Source organism: Eubalaena glacialis, chromosome 4 (genome assembly GCF_028564815.1).
Source record: "Eubalaena glacialis isolate mEubGla1 chromosome 4, mEubGla1.1.hap2.+ XY, whole genome shotgun sequence".
NCBI classification, from domain to species: domain Eukaryota; kingdom Metazoa; phylum Chordata; class Mammalia; order Artiodactyla; family Balaenidae; genus Eubalaena; species Eubalaena glacialis.
Genome location: NC_083719.1, coordinates 61,861,895 through 61,888,589, shown reverse-complemented (window position 1 = coordinate 61,888,589; position 26,695 = coordinate 61,861,895). Strand labels below are relative to the sequence as shown.

General features: G+C 34.6%; 1 protein-coding gene and 1 pseudogene across 1 annotated transcript in view; both read left to right on the top strand.

Annotated features, from left to right (window-relative positions):
* Positions 1-26,695, top strand: part of AP3B1 (adaptor related protein complex 3 subunit beta 1) — a 259,512-nt gene that overhangs the window by 123,087 nt on the left and 109,730 nt on the right. Inside the window, exons 9-14 of the mRNA XM_061189377.1 lie at positions 70-167; positions 1,690-1,744; positions 1,832-1,903; positions 3,911-3,973; positions 6,525-6,657; positions 13,603-13,712. Of these exons, the coding sequence (XP_061045360.1) occupies positions 70-167; positions 1,690-1,744; positions 1,832-1,903; positions 3,911-3,973; positions 6,525-6,657; positions 13,603-13,712 (531 nt within the window). The remainder of the gene's footprint in view (positions 1-69; positions 168-1,689; positions 1,745-1,831; positions 1,904-3,910; positions 3,974-6,524; positions 6,658-13,602; positions 13,713-26,695) is intronic.
* LOC133089785 (52 kDa repressor of the inhibitor of the protein kinase-like) lies at positions 18,192-20,464 on the top strand (annotated as a pseudogene).

Genomic DNA, 26,695 nt, shown 5'->3' with positions numbered 1-26,695 from the left:
TAAGAATATACTTTGAAACTGTAGTATGAAACTGTTATAGTTCTTATTGTTCTCTGCTTTACTTTTTAGGTGGTTATGGCAGTTGCTCAGCTGTATTGGCACATAGCACCAAAATCGGAAGCTGGCATTATTTCTAAATCACTAGTGCGTTTACTTCGTAGCAATAGGTAGGACATGATTTTTTATGTGTTTTCTTTTGTATTACTTTAAAAGTAATGTTTGAACAAATAAAATGTGTCTCTTAGGCATTTAACATGCAGCTCTGACTGTATTTTATCAATGAGATTTCATACTTAAGGGGATTATTATAAAAGCCTTTAGATTACTGATCTCAAAGTTAATGCTAAATATTGAAGGTTTTTTAACCTCAAGCCCAAAGAAGTTGAAAATATTTTTTTGGCATATAGTATATGCTATTACCAGTAGCCTAGTATTAGTGTTTGATATTTCTAGGTGTGACAATAATAATGTTTGGGAGTTCTATTAAGTCTGGAATCACTGAAAAACTATATTAAATGTATTATCAGATTGACTTAGTGTAATTATACATGACTTTATATAAAGCAATACATATGCTGAATTATGTAGTTTATGACAGAATTACTGCTTCCTGTAAAGTTATAATATTTAATTACTATAGTTTGTTCTATTTAAGAAAAGAGCTATGTTCTTAATAGCTACTTATTTTAAAGAAATGCATACTCTTTTCTTTTCCTGGAGATAGGTAGGTAGGTAGTAGGTAGGTAGGTAGATAGATAGATAGCAGAATACTTTTCTCTTTAATTTTACCTCTCTATAATTCTGCAGTTCAGGTCAACAATTCAGAAAACTTTGAGTTCCTGTGGCATATAGTTTCAGTGTTTAAAAAGATTTTGCCATTTGTTTTGTTTTCTATATTTAAGAATACTATTGTTTCAAGCTATTTAGCTTACCCTGGATATTTTGCAGTAATTAGTTATTTTAAATTAAAAAAAATTTTTCCATTGAGTACTTATGCTATTGGAGTTGGGGGGAGAAAGGTAAATATTTATTTTCGTCCGTACTCAAACTTAGTGCCACAACTTTAGCCCTAGTTTGGCTTTTGCCATTCTTTAGTAAGATACTATTTCCTTTGTCTTTATACGTAGTCGTTCTTTCCCTTTTAACAGCTCAATAATTTTTGTTTTCCATAGCTGGTTCAAAGAAGGATCTGGAATGCATCTTTCACATGAAGCATTATACCAGATTCAGTTCCATGTTCATTTCTTAGATAATTGGACGTAAAATAACATGGCTTTTTAAAAAATCTGTCTTTCACTCTGGGCAGAATTGAGTCACATGGTGAGCCTTCCAGTCAAGAGTTTGTATTAACACTGTGGTCATGTTTGTTCCATTAGCCCTAAGAATACTTTCTTTGCACGTGTTCAGAGCAGCTACAGTATTGACTCTACATCTTAGGAATACAGTATTATAAAATTTGTTTTAACTCTTCCTCATGATGAATCAAATCTAATTTAATAGTTTATAGGGAAAATGTATTTTTAAAAGAAGGCATAAATATCTAAGATTTACTAAAAACTTTTCAATATTATATTTAAGAGTTCCACTCAATATGAGTCTTATTGCTGATTCTTTTTCTTTAATATACTGTGTACTTAAAGATATTTCATTGGAGAATATACCCAGTGAAAATTCTCCTTTAATTTCTAGGGAGGTGCAGTATATTGTCCTACAGAATATAGCAACTATGTCAATTCAAAGAAAGGTACGTACATTGTGAACACAAAATTCAAGAGAGAAATGAATACACTAGTACCATAAATGTATTTATATATTTATTTTTGTTATCTAGGGTATGTTTGAACCTTATCTGAAGAGTTTTTATGTTAGGTCAACCGATCCAACTATGATCAAGATACTGAAGGTATGCATGCTCTTATTTTTCAGATACTCTAATGCATGTTTACTTTGATGCTATTGCTGTAACTTTTGGTTTAGCATCTGCAAAATGGAGACCTTTTTTTTTTTTTAAATAGATACATTGAGGGATTTTCTTTATGCTTTTTAAACTACATTATTATATACTAATTACTGTGCTACATTCTAATAATACAAAGTTAAGACATGCTACCTATACCTTGAATAACTCACAGCATGTGAAGTATGTGAAGGAGACAGACATGGAAATAGATAATTTCAGCACTATGTGTTTTAAGTGATAAAGAGGTTTGAATTGAGTGTTGTGGAAAAAGAGAAAGATGGGGCTAATTCTCTGGGATATTTAGAAAAGACTGGTGGAAAAGGTGATGTTTGAGTGGATCTAAAAAGAATAACATGATTTCGTCAATTTTTTTGTTGTTGGTAAGTAAGTTGATTGGGAGGTTGTAGCATTGGGTATAGGAGAAAGGCACATTTTATGCTAACACAAGGGATTATGAAAGAGTGTTGTGTTCAGGGAATGGCAACTACAGTATAGAATATAGTTATGGGTATAAAGTTATAATGATTAAAACAGTGTGATATTTAGATAGAAAAATAAGTGGAATAGAATATGAAGCCTGGAAACAGATCTGTGCATATCAAAATGTACCATATAAGAGAGGAGACATTGTAAACCAGTGAGGACTATTCATTAGTAGACTATTCAGTAAATATTGGAAAGATTGGTTCTTCACATGGAAACTGAGTTTAATCACAAAAAAACAAAAAACGAAAAACTAAGACACACTCAAATTGAAGGATACATTTACAGAATAATTGGTTTGTAATCATCAAAAGTGTCCACTTTGTGAAGAAAGGTTGAGAAACTTTCAGACTGAAGGAGACTAAAGAGACAACTAAATACAATGTATGATATAGATCTGGATTCTTCTTTTATACATTGTTGAGATAATTAGTGAAATTTAAATGTAAGTTATTATTGCATAGATGTGATGTATCAGTGTTAATTTCCTGGTTTTCTTGGTTGTATTGTGGTCTGTAGGACAGTGTCCTTGTTTGTAGAAAATATGTACAGATGTGTTTGGAGATGATGTGGTATCATTTTGATGACTCTGGACTCAAATGGTTCAGATAAAAACTGCTTTTTACCTTTTCTGTACATTAGAGATTGTTTTTTAAAATTGTACAAAAAATTAAAATGTTCTCATCAAAATAAAATGAAAAGTCAATTCATAATCTAGGAGAAAATATTTCCAGTACATATATCTGAAAATTGACTACTATCCAGAATATATAAAGAACTGCTACAATCTGTGCCTTTTAGTTGGAGTGTTAGACCATTTACTTTTAATGTAATTATTGATATGAGTGTGTTTATGTCTACATCTTGTGTTTTGTTTTTTGTTTGTCCCATCTGTTTCTGTTCCTTTTTTCCTTTTTGAAGCTTTCCTTCAGATTAATTGAATATTTTTTTATGAGTAGAAACTGAAATTTTTTTAGCAAGCCTATTGGAGATGAGCTTTTAATTGCATATTTCTTGTAACTGTAAATCTGGAAGAGAGAATTAAACTCTAGATATTTGAGATGGTAGGATGAAGAAAAACTAAATAAGGGAATTAATTGGTATCTGGAATATAGAGATATTACATGGAGGGCAAGTCGTTTTCTAACTTTATTATTAAAAGAAAAAGAAATAAAACTACCTTAAGTTGTTTAAGTTAATTAGATATAAACTATAAAGTTGGGAGAAACAACTAAGGAAGACGTAGGATTCTCTTTTTTGTAATTACTTTTAGGCACTATATAATTATTCTCTGTTTGTAGGTGTAGGGAGACAAAGTTCACCTGAAGGGTATAATGCCTCACATTTGTAATAGTGTAACTTTTTTTAAAAACAGAAATTACCTTTCTATTAAATGCATAACCTTTATTAAATTCATCCTTTTTATTTGTGTTTTAAACTGTTTACTTTCTCTTTTTTCTGTCATAGCTTGAAATTTTGACAAACTTGGCAAATGAAGCCAACATATCAACTCTTCTTCGAGAATTTCAGGTTTGTGTACAGTGCTAATTATACAATAACTTCTAAAGCATCTGTTCAGTTTAAAGTAAGATATATATCTTTCTCAATTTAGATATGTGTAATTGTATAAATAAAACAGTGATTTGGGGCAAGATTGACAACTAATAAATTTATAAATTTTCAAGAATAAACATTAACTACAAATCTAAAATTTAAGGGAAATGGAATGGTAGTCCCTTTCATGTTTTCATATCATAGAATTTGAGAGACTGGTTTATAACTCCTTGTTTGAAAATAAGTCACTGTAACGATTCTATCTTTTTGTGCTGTCATCATCAATAATCCATGCTATACTCTGTACTCATGAAAATGGCTTCACTTCTTACATGGTTGTCCCTATTTGATTGGCCTACTACTGTTTCAGACATTGTCCTCTTAGCTTCATGTATAGCTCCAAAAAATTGGTTTAAAATTGGCCTCATCATGATTTTTTAAATTGTTGTTAATGTTTTGTTTTGCTGTATTTTTTAAATCATGTGTGCTGTTGGATGAGATGCTTCCCAGCTACACATCCCCCCAAAATACTAAAAAGTTACCTCATGGATCTTATGCCCTTTATGATGAAAGGGTTAGCTCTGAAGACTTAGTGGTGGAGCACAGTAATAGAAAACCTCATATCAGTATTATGGGTTTTACATCTCATCAGCAGTTTTCTTAGCAAAAGTATACCACATGCTACACACGAATCACAGAATTTTTGTCAACTCCCAGCTTTTATAGATTTAACTTATTTTGTTGCCATAGTCATTCTATATGCCTGCATTAAATTTCTTTTTAGCCATATAGACATTGTATTTCTTTTTAACTGTGTGATCTTACACTTTTAACAGGGGTAGTAGAATATAACATATTCATGCTTTATAATTTTGTAACTGAATTACTATACTTTCATGCCATATATTTTTCTAGAAAAAGTCCTTGTAAAATTAGGATATCTGCTCGTCTTATATTTACATACCAGAAAATATAGTGTCTCAAGTTCTTATCTAGTAATCTGTGGTATAGAACATTGCTTAAATTTGACTTTATTTTAAAGTTTTTGTCTTTGTGTTTGCAGTTTTTGCTTTTCCTCTTATCATGTGTAATCTGTGTAATCTGTTTGGGGATCCTTTTGCTGTCTATTTTCTGCTTATGTCAGGGTTACTGGGGTTGTAGGGAAGGAGTCTCAGGTAATTTTATGGCATTATTTACCTGTTTCAGGATATTGGTGATCTAGTCATTTCATTTAATATCAGGATGTTTAGTAAGGTCCATTGTTTAGTCAGACTTTTTAATATATTCTTTCTTCATGTATCCTTTTTTATCACTGTCTATATTTTACCTTATTTCTGTGTTTATGGGTTATGTTCATAGATGTGTACAGTTTATTCATAACTTTTTGAGAAAATAGAGAACTTTTCTAAAGACTCAGTTTTTTGTAACTGAGGAAATTAGGTAATCAACTGGGAAATGGTTTTAAATACAGTTGATCTTTCCTACATGGAACTAAGAGGGTTTAATTTGTTTAATTTATTTCCTCAACATTTAATCGTGTTTTGGTACCATTTTCACTAAATTCGTGTGTCTTTTAGATATTCTTGGATTTTCTCTTCCATTTGCCATTTAGGCACCATTTAAATGCATATCCTGTTTTGCATGTTAGATGAACGTGGTGTTAATTCTACATTATGTACTTGTCGTTTGAGGTTGGGAATCATTTTTTAAAATTTCAGTTGAAAATGGGATTTTAAATTCCATTTATATATAATGTATATAAATATGCATATTTATTAAAAATACATTTGTTTCTGTATACAATAAAAGCTTAGTTTTTAAATTAGGAAAGTTATAACCAAAGTGAAATTCTTTAGGTCTGTAATAAATAAGTGATTAATTTCTTTTTAAGTTTATATAAATATATGGTTTACAGTGTATTTTTAAAGCATTCTTTTCAAGAAAATCTTTTTCAAAAGTGTGGTGTTTTATTTTGTTGCAAATCAAGTATTTATAAAGTCTTTATTGGAATGCTACTCACTGTAGCTATTGCAGTTTACTACCATTCAGATACTATTTTGAAAGTATAAAATGTTTATCAGTGGCATATTGATCCTTTTCCTCCTCTTCTCCCAATTTTTAGCTTTAGTATCTCTGAAAAAGCAACCCTTTTTTCATAGATTCACAGATGCTGCTGGTTAAATGAACTGAAACCTCCAAAGAGAGGGTTCTCATCATCTCTTTCAACCTTGCACTTAAACTAATTGCTGTCCTTGGGTGACTGCTCCCCACTTTCTCTTCTGGAGTCACAAGCCACTGTAGCCACAGGTGAATGAACCTGGCTTGAAAATGTGCCTCTTCTGTAGCCACATTCTTTAAGTGAAAAAACAGAACTAAATTAATTCAGGAGTTGGACCTCTTGTTATGCCTTTAGATGGGAAGATTATGTATTCTAGAATTCTTATATTCTGACAGAGCTTAATATATTAGGGATTTTTTTGTTCACTTGATAGTGCCAATGTATGAACTAACTGAGATAATTTTTTAGACCTATGTGAAAAGCCAGGATAAACAGTTTGCAGCAGCCACTATTCAGACTATAGGCAGATGTGCCACCAACATCTCAGAAGTCACTGACACATGCCTTACTGGCCTGGTGTGTCTGCTGTCCAACAGGGATGGTAAGTTGACAGCTTCATTTTATTTTCAAATAATTTCTCATTTGAATATTCTTGGTATGATCTACAGATTGTAACTTCTTTTTTAGTATTGCATTTTAGTTTTTCCTGTATGTCAGTAGCATGGTTACAATGAATAGTAACATTTTATCTTTGAAATACGCGCACACACACACACACACACACACACACACACAGTTTTTGTTGTTGTTTTAGTAAATTAGATAATTAACTTACAAACAGAATTTTCTTGCCTGACCAGAACTAAGAAAGTATAATTTGTTTATTTTATTTCTTCACAATTTAATCACCTTCATTGCACCCTTTCCACAAAGATTCTATGTTACTGCTTTTTAATGACATATGTCATGTATAATATTGGTTCACCTGCAGAGGGTGCTAAAAGAAGGCAAATGACTTTACAACATGAGAAGTTATAAAGGCTAGATCAAAAAAGTATGTAAATGTGTAACTTCAAAGTTTTTTTCCAGAAAGTCACTTAATAATTTTATATTCAAGATTAATTAGATTTAAAAGTCATCAGTTTGGAACAGCTTCATGTTTTTAAGCCAAACAGTGTCTAAACATTTTGTAAAACTGGATAGGTAATATCCAGTAAAGTACATAATCTAGATTTCATACTTTCTGTGGTAAATGTCTGTTATTTCTATGATATGGCTTTAGAATAAATGAGACCTTTTGAAGAAAGAAAGAAAAATGATTCAGCTTTCACCTTTAAAATAATTTATTTAATTAAAATGAGATTAAAAAAAGGGATTTTTTTTTAGGAAAAGCATAATTTTCTGTGTAAAATTATTGAAATTATTTGTGGAATTCTAAATATAATGTCATATCTAGACCCAGGCATATATGACATAGCAACCATAAGGTGAAACATAACAAAATTGATTACTTTTTATATTTTATTTGAAAAGTAACTTTTTACTATGTTACGCCTAATTGTCTTTTTCCAGATGTAGATCTCTAGAAAGCTGTAACATTATTGTAAATACTTCCAATGAAAAAAAATTTGAAACAAAATTTATCCCCAAATAAGAATGATCTTTCCTGTAAGCATAAAATTATAAATTTTAACCTGTAAATTCAAGATATTATGATGGATAGAACATTTTTCTATATGCAGTATTGTAACTTCAAATAAGTGGCAAGAAAAATTATCAAGGAAATAGATTTTTAAAAAAAATTGACTGTAGAAGGTAACTACAGAGGATAGGGTGCTAAATGTCATCCATTTTATCTATTTCTACTTTTAACAATAACATCCTTTTTGTCTCTATTTATTTCTATGTCACACTTTAAAATGTGAGTTAAAAAATATGTTTTCATTTTCCTATGTCTTTAATAATGACTTTCTATTTGATCAAACAAGACACACTTCAATTTGATTGCATACAAAAAGCACCACAAATCAGTTAGAATACTGGCTAGTTCTTTCAAATACAAAATGGATCTAAGGTTTGTCAATTTTATATTTTGACCACTTTTTCTCATGTGAAATTTTCAAGCTGGATTTTAAAGCAGTTGTTTCTACTTAGGCTTTCTAACACATTAATTTCTCAAAAACTATTTTTTATTGACTTTGATTTAAAAGATGAATATTCTGTACCCCTGTAGTACTTTTTTCTTTTTAGCAAGCTTTGCTTTCATCTATTTTTAAAAAAATTTTATTTTATATTGCCATATAGTTGATTTACAATGTTATGTTTCTTTCAGGTGTACAGCAAAGTGATCCAGTTATACATATACATATATTTATTCTTTTTCAGATTCTTTTCCCATTTAGGCTGTTACAGAATATTAAGTAGAGTTCCCTGTGCTATACAGTAGGTCCTTGTTGATTATCTGTTTTATTTATAGTTATGTGTATATGTTAATCCCAAACTCTTAATTTTTTATTGACGTTGATTTAGAAGATGAATATTCTATACCCTGTAGTACTTTTAAGGGAAGCATAGATCATTTTATAATTAGTCAGTGGGAAACTAATATAATTTATAATCACTCTTCAAGGTAGATTTACTCATTTAAACTCTGACATTTTAATGTTCAGGCTTTTGTTTTTGGTAAATCAAAACTCTGTTTATAACCGTGGATTTTTTTTCTGCTTTGAATATTAAGAAACTTAAATTGTATTTTTCAGGTTCTGATTTCACAATCATCATTTGCCTGATTCTTTAACTGTTTATCATATGTGCTTCACTTTCATAGTTTGGAAACTGGCTCAGTGACATTAAAGAACGTAATAGTATTTTTAACTTAAAATGGTCAATTGTTACAACAGAGCCCCTTTCTCTTCCTATTGAAAGATCTGTTTTTAGGAATAAATGCTGTGAATGAGGCCTCAGTTTCTTTAAAATCTGTAAGATCTTTTGGCCCTCTAAGGGTCTATGACTCTTTGATTTTATATTAGTATGAATACCTCATCATCTTTTTAGATAATGTATCTTACAACCCCAGGGACAGCACTGAGACTCCACGGTTTTTACATATATTTAATATATTCTTCTTGACCTGTAGGGTTTTTGTTGTTGTTGTCTTCTTCCTTCTTGGCATGGACAGGACTTCTAGGCAGACTTGAAGGTTGCCCTAAAATAGTCCATTATCACTATGTAAGTTTCACTGATAAACAAATTTCTTAAAGACCTTAACGAGAAATCTGCATTTCAGTTGACTTAGGATAATTTAATTCCTCAGTTAATTTTCTTTAGGTAATATATTAGCAAAATTTGCTTGTCTGAATAACCTTCTTACCATCTACTGTAAACTAAAAGAATTGGGGCAAAAGACTATTTTTTGTTTTGTTTTGTTTTATATAATATAATAGGCATTTGTTGAAAAGTCGAATCAGTTGAGGTATTTAGTATGTGTAGAATAGATGAATAAGATATTCATCAGCCTATAGAAAGTTTCTGCCCATAAGGAGCTCACAGCCTAATGGAGGGAGGCAATAATAAACAAGTGTACTACAGTCTTCCTGTATATTGACCACTTACTCAATTGCCAGCTGTCTGCTCTCATGCAGAACTAGACTACCTATTTTTGAATGTTAATGTTGTCTTGAATAAATTACCCAATCTCCCTGTGCTTCAGATTCCTCATTTGTAAAATGAAGATAATAGTAGGCTATACTAATCTTGAGAAACTTAAGTGAAATAATCTGGTCACAGAAAGACAAATACTGAATGTTTCTACTTGTCTGATGTATTAAAATAGACAAATTCATAGAATCCAAGGACAGAAAGGTACTTGCCAGGGGCTAGAAGAAAAGGGAAATGGGCAGCTACTAATCAGCAGGCATCAATTTTAGTTAAGCGAGGTGAATAAGCTCTGGAGATCTACTGTACAACATTGTACCTGTAGTCAACGGTAATGTATCATATGGTTAAAAATTTGTTAAGAGGGTAGATCTCATGTTAAGTGTTCTTACAAAAATAAAATTAAAATGTTTAAAAATAGTAGGCTATACTTCTTAGAGTGAGGACCATTAAGTTCTGTTGAGGACAAGGAGAAAGCTTGGAAAGGCCCAGAATGTAAGATCACTTTGTACTTGTGGTGGAGTACCACTGCAGTGCTGAGGTCTTTGAAAACCAGGAGGTAGCATAAAGGAAAAGTAGGGTGGAATTACCCAAAGGGAATGAGAAGGCACCTGGGTAGGGTAGAACAACACCCGCCCCCTCCAACCCAACGCCTAAGATGTCCATGTCCTGATGCCTGGAACCTGTGACTATGTTACCTAATGTGGCAAAGGGAACTTTACAGATGTGATTAAGATTCTTGAGATGCAAACAATAAATGCTGGAGAGGGTGTGGAGAAAAGGGAACCATCTTGCACTGTTGGTGGGAATGTAAATTGATACAGCCACTATGGAGAACAGTATGGAGGTTCCTTAAAAAACTAAAAATAGAACTACCATATGACCCAGCAATCCCACTGCTGGGCATATACCCTGAGAAAACCATAATTCAAAAAAAGTCGTGTACCACAATGTTCATTGTAGCACTATTTACGATAGCCAGGACATGGAAGCAACCTAAGTGTCCATCGACAGATGAATGGATAAAGAAGATGTGGTATATATATACAATGGAATATTAGTCAGCCATAAAAAGAAACGAAATGGAATTATTTGTAGTGAGGTGGATGGACCTAGAGTCTGTTATACAGAGTGAAGTAAGTCAGAAAGAGAAAAACAAATACCGTATGCTAACACATATATATGGAATCTTAAAAAAAAAAAAAAAAGGTTCTGACGAACTTAGGGGCAGGACGGGAATAAAGATGCAGACGTAGAGAATGGACTTGAGGACACAGTGAGGGGGAAGGGTAAGCTGGGACAAAGTGAGAGAGTGGCATGGACATATATACACTACCAAATGTAAAATAGATAGCTAGTGGGAAACAGCTGCATGGCACAGGGAGATCAGCTCCATGCTTTGTGACCACCTGGAGGGGTGGGATAGGGAGACGCAAGAAGGAGGGGATATGGGGATATATGTATACATATAGCTGATTCACTTTGTTATGCAGCAGAAACTAACACGTTAGAAAAAAAAAATTCTTGAGATGGAGAGATTATTCATCCAATAATCTTGGACCCAATGTAACCAAGAAAGTCAGATGTCAAAAGCAGAGGCTAGAATGATGTCTTTGCTGGCAGGGGGCCTTGAGCCAAGGAATGTGGGTAGCCTCTAAAATTTTGAAAAGGCAAAGAACGGATTTCCCCTTAGAACCTCTGTGGAGGACTTAGTCCTGTTAACACCTTGATTTTAGCTCCATAAGACTCATGTTAACTTCTGGCTCCAGAACTGTAAAATGATAAATTTGTGTTGCTTTAAGCCACTAAGTTTGTGGTAATCTATAACAACAACAATAGGAAACTAAGGTGCCACCAAAGGGTAAATAATGCCAAATTTATTTCAACTATAGCCAACCCTGCCTCTACATGTGGATTATTAAAATTATACAACTTTTTTTTTTTTTTTTACTTAGGCTAGTTTTGCAATAATATATTTTAAAAAGATAAATTTTTTACTATGGATTCTTTAAAACCACACTTAACCATACTTTACTTTGCATGGTAATTGCTTACATAACCACTTAATGTTTCCTAGCAGAGTGTAAGTTTGATGAGGGCAGAGTCTCATTCTGATTTGTTTCTGTTTTCCTCATAGCTCCAAGAGGTGGTCTTTATAAAAGTAATACCTGCTCATAGTAACATAGAACATTAGAGATAAAATGGTACATTCTGGTTCTGAGTTTGAATTCTTCAGTGCATTTCTCTTTCTTCATCTTTAAGATGATGATAATAAGATACCTACCATGTGTTATTATGAGAATTAAAAAGAAATATATCATTTTGTAAACTGAAACATTATGAAATATTAATGTATCATTCCCAGGGAGAAAGAGGTGTGTGTGTGTGTGTATGTATATACACATATATATATAATATGAAATACATATGTTTTATAATAATTAGAATGATAAAAAATTTTGCTTATATTCTTAAACGGAGCTAGATAAGAAAATATATTTCAGAGAAAAAGAGTAACAGAACACAAGTCATGGTATATTTCCAGAATAATATTAAAATAAACCTATGTGTTTGCCAGGGGAATCTCTAATATCCATGAATCTCAGTTAATAAAAATGCCAGAATAATAAGTAAAGGCAGTGTTGGTGTATTTCTTTGGCATCAGTAACGTTAGTAATCATTTATATAAGATTCATTCCATTAGGTCAGGTGCTCTTACTAGTTTATGACATTTCTCTACCGGTGCCACTAAAATCGTAACTCTGGACCAGTGATTAGCCTGTGATAACTCAATCTCAGAATCCCAATTTGAGGATCTGCTTCCTAGAGCCACTCCTAGTACCAATTACTGTATTAGTTAAGGCCCTGGCAAGAAACAGATGATACACTTAAAAGGGACAATTGAAGAGAATTTAATGAAGGAACTATTTATTTATAAATTGTGGGTGGGTTTAAGGGAAACCAACAAGATATACTGTAACACCCTGGGGCTCGCAGGGTAGCAACGGTGGGAAGCCTTTACCATATGTAGAATTGAAGGGAAGCGGTTTGAGGAGTCGGGACACTTAACAGACCCTGAAGGAGAGAGCCACTCATAGGAACTGAAACCTTCAATAGAGGAATGCTAGCACTGCCAGGGAGGTCTGGCAGGAGAGGGATCCAGGATAATAAATATTCTCTCCTGCCCCCTGATTTCTTGCTGGTGCTTCCTATTGGCTAAACATACCTGTAAGTGAGGGACAAAGGAATCTGGTTGATACAGTCCACAGAAGTCAGCCTCTCAGGGCACAGAGTTGGGCCAAGAAATGCAGAGAGTGGATTCATGCATCAAATGGAAACGGTTTAGCTCACAAGCCCACTCTTTCTGGCTTGAAGTCCATGCTATTTCTATAGTAACACCTTTCCTACTACTAATAATACGTGCTACTCACTTTTCTAGACATACCACTTAAGGAATTTTTTTAAAGTTTGCTATTTTCTTTAGAATTGAAAAAATGTTATGTAGATTCTAAGTATTTGATTACCACTATATAACTGCTAGGAATCAAAGAACAGTATTTGAGAGCTGTGATTAAAAGCCAGAGACAGTTGAACATTATGGTGATTGCGTAATCTAACCTCACTTTGCTTTTCTGAATTAAAGAAGCAGAGGTTAGAAAGGGATATCAGAAGCTAGGAGACAGCAACAGAAGTTAGAAATTAAAGTATACTCTCCTACTTTAGATGAAGGTTCACCCCCCCAAATTTAGATGTACACTCATGGTTATAGTTTTCACCTAGTCATTTAAGACATGTAGAATGTTTTGCTAATTTAAATTTACATTTTACCAAGAATAATGAGTTTGAATTGAATTATACATATTTAATATGCATAATGTGAATTTTTTTTCAGAAATAGTTGTTGCTGAAAGTGTGGTGGTTATTAAGAAATTACTGCAAATGCAACCCGTACAACATGGTGAAATTATTAAACATATGGCCAAACTCTTGGACAGTATCACTGTGAGTACCAATTAAGAGATCTTTGCTTTTAGTACCAATTCAGCCGAATTTTATTCAGTAAATTATAGTTTTGTTAAAATAAACAGACATACTGAAGTATAATGGTGAAGAGAGCTGAACTCTTCTTGTTCTAAGATTCCACACTGTTGTGGAAGGGAATCACAAATCTGAAAAAAGGGAAGGATACAATAAATACTGCAGTATTGGCTTGGAATTGGAGATATCAATGTGAACTTCATGGGTTTTTATATAGAGAGCTAGATGTGTTCGAGTGTATATGCATGTATGTGTGTGTCTATACACATTTGTATGTACACATACGAATTCGTACATGAGTATACAAACATCTGTTTCCTAATGCTGTCCTTTAAGAGGGCCTACATGCAATAATAACCCCAGTACCACTGAGCACACCTAGTGCCCAGATCTTGTTTGTTTGTTTTTTTAATTGAGGTATAATTTCATACCATAAAATTCACCCTTTTAAGTATATAACTCAGTGGTTTTTGGTATATTCACAAGGTTGTGCAACCATGACCACTCTGTAATTCCAGAACGTTTTCATCATCCCTAAAATCAAGTTCCTAACGTGAAACTCCTGATCCTCCCGTTACTGCAGCCCCTGACAACTGCTAATCTACTTTCTGTCGCTATGGATTTGCTTATTGTGGACATTTCATACAAATGGAATCATATAATAAGTGGCCTTTTGTGTCTGGCTTTTTTCACTTAGAGTGTTTTCAAGGTTCATGCATGTTGTGGAATGTAGTACTGCATCCCCTTTTATGGTAGACTTTGGTTTTTAAATTCCATTCAGCGTTTAAAGGAACCAGGGCTCCTTAGAGAAATGGCTGATTTCTGAGCTAGGGCAAGGAAAGAAGAAGATAATCTTGGAACATCTTGTTGGGCCATAAAAACAAGACAGTGCTCACAGAATGGTAGAGACGTGTCAGAAAGATACAAGAGCCAGCTTAAAGGAACCCCTGCTGGCTAGTTTGAGCAACAAAATAAATGATAGTAAAAGGATTATAACCTATTGAATAGGGTATGAATCCACACTTGAATGGATGAATTAATGAATGAGTAAGGAGAAAGGGAAGTTCTTCCTTACAATGCAAAACAACTAATAATTGTAGAAGAACAAAGGATGGAATTAGAATAGCCATCACAACAGTAATTGATTCATGTGAGAATCATTAACAAATGCTGAAAACTAGGGGGTGAAAATTTGAGTAGTAACAGGATATTTGCACAGTTTCAAGGTATAAATAACCTCATAAGTTATTCTTAATTTAAAAGGGCAAATTATTGACTTTTGACTTTACAACGGAGAAGCCTAACAGACACTACCTGAACCAAATGAACATAGTTATCATTGCCAGAAATGGGATTATGTACCTTCTGATAAGATACACCGAATAGAACTCAGCATCAAGTCTGTTGAATTCCTGCCAAAAGTGAATAACTTGAATCTAATCATGAGACAAAACCAAATGAGGGTATTCTACAAAATAATTGTCTTGCAGTCTTTAAAAATGCTAATATCATAAAATGGAAAGAAAAACTCAGGAACTTTTGCAGGTTAAAAGAGATTAGAAGGATATGACAACTCTATGTAACATAATTTTGGATTTTCTTTTGCTATAAAGGATTTTATAGGGATAATTGGAAAAATCTCCATACAATCTTTAGAATAGTTAATAGTATTGGTTCAGTGTTCAGTTTCCTGGTTTTTAAATAATTCTACTGTGTTTATTATATAAGAGCATTCCTTTTATTAGGAAGTTTACACTGAAGTATTTCAGAGTATTAGGGCATATCTACAACTTTGAGTGATTTGGAAACCAAAATGTATTTGTATATGTAGAAAGCTAGAGCAAATGTAGTAAAATGTTAACATTTGGGAAATGTGGGTGAAGGGTATTCAGAAATTCTTTTTATTCTTCTTGCAAGTTTTCTATACATCTGAAGTTGTTTAAAAATTAAATTTAAAAATAAATATTAATTTTTGCTCTGTCACATTACATGTCCTTACATTAAAATCGCTATACTTCACTTTGCCCATCACTTTGCCCACCAATATAAAATGGTGAGGGTAAAAGAACCTGTGTTATTGAAAGTATTGTGTTAGTTAAGTAATGTAAAGCTCTTAGAACATTGCCTGGCACACAGCACCGCGTGTTAGCTGTTATTGTTATTTGTGTCCTATTTCATTCTCTCCTTCCTTTAGAACTAAAGTTTTTGGAAGAATTACCTGAAAAGAATTTTATTTCCTTACCTTTAACTCGTCAACCCATCACAGTCTGATTTTGACTCTCCACCACTCCACTACTTCTGCTTTTGCAAGGTCATTGACTATCTCCTTTTATTAAATCCAGTGGATAATTTGCTGTCCACATCTTTCTTGATCTTTCATTAGCATTTGATTTCACTGACCACTGCTTCCCTTTTGAGACATTCTCTCCATTGCTTCTGTCTGGTTTTTCTTCAAACTCTTCTCCATTGTGTTTGTCTTTTACTCTGCCTGTCCCTTGAATGTTGGTTAGTTTGACAGCTAATGTTCTATAACTAGAGGGGTTGTAGTTTAAGGAGGGGGCAGTATATTACAGTCAGCCCTCATATTCATAAGTTTTGCATCCACAGATTCAACCAACCGGGGATGGAAATTTTGATCCAGGTTGGTTGAATCTGCATATGCAAAACCTGCGACTGTATGTTTTTTGAAAAAAAAATCTGCGTGTAAGTGGACCCATGCAGCTCAAACCCGTGTTGTGCAAGGGTCACCCTTCTTCCTTGTTTGAAGATGGGGTAATCTATACTCAGAGTCTGTTCAGAGGGATCATATTTGTATAGTTAAAGGTAATAGATGGCTAGGTTTGGAGCCTATTAGTCAGGACCAATTTTTAATCTCTCTAGTGGCAAAGTTTTCTTTCCTTCAGAGTGTTATTAAAGCTTGCAGGGCAGTTACACATTTATCTTAAAGCTAAGAATAATATTCACGGGGTCACTTAGCATCTGATCTTCTACCACATTCTCACCACCGTTCTTTGTCTTCATATCTACTGTTGTTGTTGATTAATCATCAAAGTCAGGACTTATTACTCTTTGACTGCGTATGAGAGGTTAAGAGAGTGGATTTGAAAACCAGATGAGTTGTGTTCAAATTTAGTCTCTGCCTTTTACTAGCTTTGTGATCTTAAGCAATACTTGACTTCTCCCTGTTCCAGTTTTCTTCTCTGTAAAATGGGAACCGTAGTACTAATAACTATAGATCTGTTATGAGGAATAAATGAGTCAACATATTTGAAACACTTAAAACAGAGCTTCGTGTAAGCTGTAATTATGATCATGGCTATATTTAAAGTTTTTGAGGAAGACAGACTTAATGATAAGATTTGAATTTAGTAAGCATCCTTGTTGCTTCATTTCTATTTTACTAATTTATTTAACATAACTCCTCTAGTGCTATTCATATGCCAGGCACTATTCTAAGCACCTTAAAAATATAAATCATTAATTTTAATAACAACTCTGAAAGGTAGGTTCTATTCTATATATTTTACATAAAAGAAAACTGAGGCACAGAGAGGTTAAGTAACTTGCCTAAGGTCACATAGCTACTAGGTCTGCTTTCTTAATGAATATATCATGATATATCTGTTTTCCATTTCTAGTCTCTCTTTTCTGTATTCAGTTCACTTGCCTACTCACTGACCTGGCCAGGACTTTACTGTTGTTTCCTTTTGATTCCCCTGAATCATTGAGAAATTAGGCATTAGATTGGTCCATATTTGCCCATATGTGCAATAAATGTTTGACATTATTTGTCAGTGATCTGTTGATGGGAGATAAGAGGGTAAAACCTTTTCCTCAAGTCTACTGAGATAGACATCCAGCATCCCTGTGTACCAAGCATCAAATTTCAGTAGTATTTTTAGTCATTGTAACAATCACAAATACTCCTACAGGTATTTAGATACCTTTTAGACAAATGTTACATCATCTAGTAAGAACCACTTTTCTAAGCAAGAACTAATGAACCACAGCAGTGAACTCTAGATTGGGGAAATCAAAGAATAGAGATGCACAAATATATGTATATATTTATACACATAATTAAAATGTATAAAGATAGACTAGGAATGTCTAACAAAAGTGCTGAGAACTCTTGAAAAAGAAGGGCCATAATATAAGGGAAATTCTAATAATCTGGAACTAAAAATATTGAACAATCTTAGAAAATCTAGGGGTAGGATGGGATTGGGGTGGAATAAATGTGTTTTGAGGGTCTCATGGGAGGAAGAGAGGGGAGAGAAGTGAAATTATTTTCGTATTCTCATCTTGTGTTTAAAAAGTAGTAAGGTGCCCCCCCACCTCCCGGCACACCGGCCTGTCTCCCCTCCCCAGCCCCGACGGGCGGGCGGGCTGCCTGAGGAAGGGGGAGGGGAGGGCTGGGCCGGCCGGCTAGCAGACAGCGAGATGCGGGGCTTCTGCACGGCCCCCAGCTGCACGCGGAAGAGCACGCAGTCGAACCTGGCCTTTTTCAGGTTCCCACGGGATCCAGCCAGATGCCAGAAGTTAGTGGAGAATTGTAGGAGAGCCGACTTAGAAGTTAAAACGCCTGATCAACTAATTTAACGTTACGGATTGTGTGCCAAACACTTTGAGACTTACATGATCCGTAGAACTAGTCCTTAGAGGGCAGTTCTTCGAGATAATGCAATACCAACAATATTTGATCTTACCAACCATTTGAATAATCCACACAGACACAGAAAAAACGAATAAAAGAATTGAGTGAAGATGAAATCAGGACACTGAAACAGAAGAAAATTGATGAAACTTCTGAACAGGAACCAAAACATAAGGAAATAAACAACAGCAATGCTCAGAACCCCAGTGCAGAAGAAGGGGGTGAAGAGTAGGAGGAAGACATTTTACCTTTAACCCTTGAAGAGAAGGAAAACAGAGAATACTTAAAATCTTTATTTGAAATTTTAATTCTTATGGGGAAACAGAACATACCTCTGGATGGACATGAAGCTGATGAAATCCCAGAAGGTCTCTTTACTCCTGATAACCTTCAAGCACTGCTGGAGTGCCGGATCAGTTCTGAGAAAGCGCTTTGAGACAATGGCAGTGAACACATTGTTCTGTTCAAAAACACAGCAGAAACAGATGCTAGAGATCTGTGAGAGCTGCATTCGGGAAGAAACCCTCAGGGAAGTGAGACACTCACTTCTTTTCCATCGTCACGGACGATGTGGTGGACATAGCAGGGGAAGAGCACCTGCCTGTGTTGGTGAGGTTTGTTGACGAAGCTCACAACCTGAGAGAGGAATTTGTGGGCTTCCTGCCTTATGAAGCCGATGCAGAAATTTTGGCTGTGAAATTTCACACTACGATAACTGAGAAGTGGGGATTAAACATGGAGTACTGTCATGGCCAGGCTTACATTGTGTCCAGTGGATTTTCTTCCAAAGTGAAAGTTGTTGCTTCTAGACTTTTAGAGAAATATCCCCAAGCTATCTACACACTCTGCTCTTCCTGTGCCTTAAATACGTGGTTGGCAAAATCAGTGCCTGTTATGGGAGTATCTGTCGCATTAGGAAGAATTGAGGAAGTTTGTTCTTTTTTCCATCAATCACCACAACTGCTTTTAGAGCTTGACAATGTAATTTCTGTCCTCTTTCAGAACAGTGAAGAAAGGGGCAAAGAACTGAAGGAAATTTGCCATTCTCAGTGGACAGGCAAGCATGATGCGTTTGGAATCTTAGTGGACCTCCTACAGGCACTCGTTTTGTGTTTAGATGGTATAATTAGTGACACAAATGTTAGATGGAATAACTGTATAGCTGGCCAAGCATTTGTACTCTGTAGTGCGGTAACAGATTTTGATTTCATCGTTACCATTGTTATTCTTAAAAATGTTCTATCTTTTACAAGAGCCTTTGGGAAAAATCTTCAGGGGCAAATCTCTGATGCCTTCTTTGCAGCCAGTAGTTTGACTGCAGTGCTGCATTCACTAAATGAAGTGATGGAAACTATCGAAGTTTATCATGAATTTTAGTTTGAGGAAGCCACAAATTTGGCAACCAAACTTGATATTCAGATGAAACTCCCAGGGAAATTTCGCAGAGCTCAGCACAGTAACCTGAAATCTCAGCTAACCTCTGCGAGTTACTATAAAGAAACTCTTAAGTGTTCCAACAGTGGAACACATTATTCAGGAACTGAAAGATATATTCTCAGAACAGCACTTCAGAGCTCTTAAATGCTTATCTCTGGTACCCTCTGTCATGGGACAGCTCAAATTCAATACATCAGAGGAGCATCATGCTGACATGTACAGAAGTGACTTACCTAATCCTGACACGCTCTCTGCTGAGCTGCATTGTTGGAGAATCAAGTGGAAACACAGAGGGAAAGATATAGAACTTCCATCCACTATTTATGAAGCCCTTCATCTGCCAGACATCAAGTTTTTCCCTAATGTTTATGCATTGCTGAAGGTCCTATGTATTCTTCCTGTGACGAAGGTTGAGAATGAATGCTATGAAAATGGGCGAAATCGTCTCAAAGCATACCTGAGGAACACTTTGACAGACCAAAGGTCAAGTAACTTGGCTTTGCTTAACATAAATTTTGATATAAAACACGATTTGGATTTAATGGTGGATACATATATCAAACTCTATACAAGTAAGTCAGAGCTCCCTACAGATAATTCAGAAACCATTGAAAATACCTAAGAGACTTCTAAAATAGGCTTTCTCTTATATTTGATATTTGAAAAAAATCTGTCAGAAATTTGAAAATATCTTACAGAAAAGTTGTAAGGTGTACACAGGCCACTTAATCACTGAATATCTTGATCTGTAGGCCTCCCATTGAGTACATTAGTCATTGATAATCTGCCTGTTTAAATGGCCCGTTTGAAGTCCCATGCTTTGGAGACCTAACTGTTCTTCCAGAAGATAACATTGAAAGTACCACGTTACACTCTGTGTGATCTCTGCTAATGGCACTTTGGAATTGTATTAGTTAAGTCATTTTAGACATAACCTTTATCGCTGTGGATCCAGTTGTCAGGGATTGAGTTATCAGTTCTTTGAAGAAATAAATTTTGAGGAGGTATGGGAGGAAGGAATACATTTTGTAAAACGTTACAACGAAGCTCATGACTGACCTTTGAATAGTAGGAGTTTTAAGTATGCTGTTAAAAATCTGTAAGGGACGGTTAAGAAAATTATCAGACTGTAAGAAAAATAGGTGAGCTCACCAAACAAGAATTTCAGTGTAGATTTTGTCTTTATCAAATGAAGTTAAAGGAACAAGTTATAGTTAAAGTTTGAATGGAAGAGCCTGCCATTGTTGTTCCACATCTGATTGTTGCTGTTTACATTCCTTTATTGAGCCTACATCCTCATAAGCTTTTTGAACACTTCTGTTTCATGGTCAAGACAGGATCAGAGGCCATGGATACTGACAACTGATTTGTTTGTTTTCTTGGTTTTTTTCCAAGACTGTATCTACTGCCTCATCTTGATTTACAAGCAAAACCTAGAAAAACTACAAAAATAAGTGTTTTGTAGTTTATCTAGGAATAATACAGAAAATATTGCTGTTATTTTTGGTGAAGAAAATCAATTTTGTATAGTTTATTTCAACCTAAATAAAATGTGAATTTTGTTTAAAAAAATATATAAGGTGGAAAATAGCTTATCTTGGGGTGAAAACAGTGGGTTTTGATAGGGAAAATAGTTAATTCCTTGTTTATAAAGAACGATGGAGAAATGTTTGTCTGGTTATGAGAAAGAAATAGGAATGTGGAGTTCTGTATTCCCCATCATCTTGTGCAGAATTTAGTTAAAACTTGTGCTTTTAAGCTTGTTCTGCTCTTGTTAGAAAAGAAGAGGCAAAGGCAAGGGAGTGTTAGGGCTTTCAGGTGAATGCAGCTGCTTATACATGAAACCTGTGGCAGTATATAAGACCCATATCAAGCAAACCACAGACTTTCTTGGAAGAAGAATTTGTCGTATTTGATTATGTCCCTGTGTGGGGCTCAGGAAAATGTTTGATTGCATCGACTTTCTCTACGGCAGTTGTTGGAATATTAGCCAAATACATACTTTCTTACGAATCTATATAGCACAGCTTGTTTTTCTGTTTTTGTCAGATAGAAGATAACTATTAGTGGAATACAAAATATGGTGGGAATTCCAAATTCACAAAAGGAAAAAAAGAAAACCAAAATGTGAAGTAAATAATAAATTTTTAAAAATTAAAATGGAAGAGTTAAAATCAAGAAGTAAGATGGAAGAGTAAAAATCAAATATATCCTACTTTGAATATGAATGGATTGCATTCTCTCATTAGAAGACAGACTTTCAAATTGGAATGAAAAACAAAAGCCAGATAGAGGCCATTTATAATTAAAGCACCATAATCAAAGTGATAAAGGTTGAAAATAAGAAAGTAGGGAAAGAGACATTAAGTGAATATCAACAAGAATTTAAAATTAATTAAAGGCTTTTAACAGGATAAAATGGAACATTATAAAATGAAAAAAAAAGGCCCAATTTGCAGAGAAATTAAGAAACATAAACCTATGTGCACAAAAAATATGGCAACCAAATACATATGTAAGTGAAAAAATCTATTGAAAATGCAAGGAGAAATAGATAAAATACAGTTTTGGTGGGTGACTTTAATATGCTTGTCTTGAATTAGATATACCTCATAGATTTTTAAGTAAGATGTAGGTGTAAGGACATAGAGAAATTAAATAACAGAATCAATACTTGATATAGTAAATATAGCTAAAATCTTATATCTCTTGAACAGATAATACCCACTTTTATGGATGTATCCATAGAACATTTATAAAAAATCATTTACTTAGACATAAAGTAAACTTAAAGCTTTTATATTTTTTAACTTAAGCAATAACATAAGAATTAAATATTTTATTATATTTATTTATTTGTTTGTTTATTTGTTTATTGCTGTGTTGGGTCTTTGTTTCTGTGTGAGGGCTTTCTCCAGCTGCGGCAAGCGGGGGCCACTCTTCATCGCGGCGCGCGGGCCTCTCACTGTCGCGGCCCCTCTTGCTGCGGAGCACAGGCTCCAGACACGCAGGCTCAGCAGCTGTGGCTCACGGGCCCAGCTGCTCCATGGCACGTGGGATCTTCCCAGACCAGGGCTCGAACCCGTGTCCCCTGCATTGGCAGGCAGACTCCCAACCACTGCGCCACCAGGGAAGCCCAAGAATTAAATATTTTAAAATGGTACCAGAGCAGTTGTGAAGCAAGAAATACACTTTTAAATTAAGGTTTAAAGAAAAAAATACAGGCTTTCCTAAAAGCACAGAAAAAGAAAATACTTTATTTCAAAATGTGTGGGGCATGGCTAAAGCTGTAACTGTCACCATTTTTAAAGTAAAGAGACCAAAAATAAAAGAATTTGATATTTGTCCTGAGACATTTGAAAAATAACAGTGAAAGAAAGCATAGAAACCTAAGAGGGATCAGAGATGATTGTGTAAAATGGAATACCAAATAAAGATAGCTGAAATTGATAAATACATCTTAAATGTGGTCCTTTGGAAAGATAATAAAGTAGAAAATCCCTCCTGATTCTGATAAGGTGGAGAGAAAGCAAAAGTAGACAAATTGGGACTATGATATAGAAGAGATTAAAATAATTATAAGAAAAACTATATGCAATTCTATAGCAAAAAAAACCCGAACTTTTGGAGAATGAAAAGGTGATGAGTTTTTACCATTAACATACCTCAGGAAGCTGAAGTGCTTGAAGTGGGACAAGGAAGAAAGAAGCAAGACGGTTTGTGATGCAGAACCCTAAAAATGGCCAGGGATTGGCGGCACAAGTTACGCCAGAAGAATGTGGTGAGGGGTGTAGCCAACAACAGCTTCAAATCAGAAGTGAATCCCCAGAATCTCTGCTCCAGTCAAGAGACCTATTCACAGAACAATGGCCATGTGGAAAAGAAAGTGGGCTTTATTAATCTGACCAAGCACTTGAGGACCTTTAAATGTGGGCACGTGATTCTAAAATTAAGCCTGAGAGCCTTAAATGAGACCTCTTTCTTACTGAATCTCTGCCTATTTGACCTAAATCCTAGACCCCCTGGATTTTAGAAAGAGCCAATCTGACCAGTGTCAGAGGACAAGAGGACACTATTGAGCATGTATTCCCTCAGTACCTAAGCCACTTTATCAGGGCGAAATCCTGGGCTCATGTACCCTCTGGGATGAGGAGGAGGAACCAAGGTGACAGCTAGACCTCTTCCTACCGTGACCACCTTACTTATCCATAAAACCAGAGGTAAAAGGAAGTGGGAAAATGCCCCATGTGCATAAGTGTGGGAATAGGCAAGAAGATGGCCTAGATCTGCCCTGAAAAAAAAGGCTCGCTCTGGGGAAGCTGCAGGAGGCCTTAAGGGAGCCGTTGCACAGTGTGGCAAAAGAATAGGTGCAAAGGAATAAACTTTCATTTGATTAATGAGTAAAGGAAACTCATTGATGTGAAATTGTTTGTCTCCATGATATATGAGATCAGTCAGGAACCAGAACCAGTCTTCTTGCCTTGCTGGCCAGTATTCTTCCTAGAATATAGCGCACTCATTGTCTCTGCCCAGTGCCCATGGCGAACTCTGGATCTAGACTTGGAGCTCCAGTCCTAGTTGCATCACTGACAAGCTGTGAGATGTTGGGCAAGTTTCTTATTTCCTTTGTGCCCCAGTTTCCTCATATATCAAGTGGGGATAATGGTAGAGTCTACTTCATAGGGCTTTTGTGATAACTGACTGAGAAAACAGGTAAGGTACTTAAAAACAATGCCGGTAAAACATGGTGGGAGCTCATTAGATGTTAGCTATGTATTTTTTAAAAAAGAGAACACAGATTTTATTGTATTCAAGACTTTGATTCCATTTGTTATTTAGTAAGTGGCATAGTTGAAAATCTGAAAACTAAAATTTAAATTAATTCTATATTTAAAATTCATTTATATTGAATAATTTATGTTGATAGGGCAGTCAACTGTCCTGAGTGTGAATATTTTATCCTTTGGAGTATCCTTCATTTGTAGTAAATACTGCTTTGGGAGCAAAGTTCTTCCAGAATAAAATGCACAGTACCTGAGGATTGTTCTAAAAGGATTTCACATTATCTTTAATGGGACAGGTGAGCGTTTCACATTATAAAAGAAGAGTTGAAAAATGTTATTTGGTAAACTACTGAGCGATACTGAAGTAGTGCCTTATGTACTCCGTGCCCAGGTACCTCATGAGCACCTGCCATTTCACAAGTTAACTACACTTGCCCTGCCATCCCCACTTAATCCACACTTAGGTTTTCATGCATATTGAGTCCACATGCAGAATATTGGGTCTGATGTGCTGTTTACATGCAGTTTGTTTAGATGTCTACTGATTTTGCCTTTGACAAATAAATAAAATCGATGTTTTTGCGGGATTTACTTTACACTGTTGCATTGTGCAGTGAGCTGGTATTGTAACACAATAGCTTTTAAATTGAACTGCTTACAGAGTGATCTGTAAAATCTTTCTAGATGTCTTTCTGTAACTGTTGTGGTCAGCTAGGAAACATTGTTTGTTTTTGCAGGCAAGTTAATGGGTTAAAATGGCAGTGGAAACTGCCTTCTGGTAGAAGGTTTAAAAAGTGCACTTAACCACTTGCTCAGGGCATTTAGAATAAAGAATCAGGCAAAGTCATTTACAATCAAGTTTGTCTTCGAAAATATTGATAAAAAAGGTTCATAATGAACGTATTATATGCATACATGTGTGTTATTAGTTTGGCCTTAGTTCCGTGTTCCTATTTGTTCTGTTTGAAAAGACCGTGGAGGACAAAAAGTGACTAATTTTCTTACTTGCTCTTTTTTCAGTTGCTTCAAATCTTTGAAAATAGTGGCCATGGATTCATAGTATCAGTGGTGTACAAATAAGAGTCTTATAACTTAATTGGGAGAGAAAGGCAGGGCTGAAATTTGAAAATCTTATTCTGATTCCAGCCAAATGCACAAAAGCATTGGGTTTGTCAGTTTTCTAAGCTTTTTAATGTCATCATGGAAAGATTGGTATTAGTATATTTATAGTGATATTATTTCCTGTTGTGAAGAAGTTTTCTATGTTTGTGTGTGTGTGTGTTTTTTATTTATTTGGTTGTGTCGGGTCTTAGTTGCGGCAGGTGGGCTCCTTAGTTGCGGCTCGCGGGCTTCTTAGTTGCGGCAGGCAGGCTCCTTAGTTGCCGTTTTCTATGTTTTTAAAATAGAAATTTTGTTACTTAGTTCTAGACTCTCTGAATATGATCCTGGCCCCGCCCGCCCCCCCCCCCCCACCTAGAGATTTTCATTGTGAGCCTTAGAACTTACTGATTTTTAATTTTTTAAAGAGTTATATTTTAAATGTATGCATTATGAATGTTTAGAGTATTTAAATATTATTATTTTAATCTTGATATATTAATGAATAGGAATATAAACAATCTCTTAGACCTTTTTGGGGTTGTCTTTTTAATTGCAAATAAATAAATAAGTGTATAACCAGAGGAAAATTACTTAAAGTGGGGTAATAGATGTGATATGTCATAGAATTCTAATTTTTATACTGGTAATATATAATAAAATATTTAAGAAAAATAAATCTAGCATAACTGAAATCTGAAGTTGCCCATATATTCTTATTTAGACGTACCTTTCATTATGGCAGGCAACTTGAATTGCTTCGTACTGGAAAATTTAATGTACCACTCAATTATTGTTCTTTAGCCCAATTTAAAATAATAGATTGGGAGTAAAGTCTTAACGCAGTGTAACCTTCGGAACATTAGAAATAGCCTCTTTCTTTCCAGAAATCAGTATACAGTAAGGATATCCATTTTATCATACTACGTGAATAGATCTGTAATAGCATTTAGTATTTTACTCAATACTTA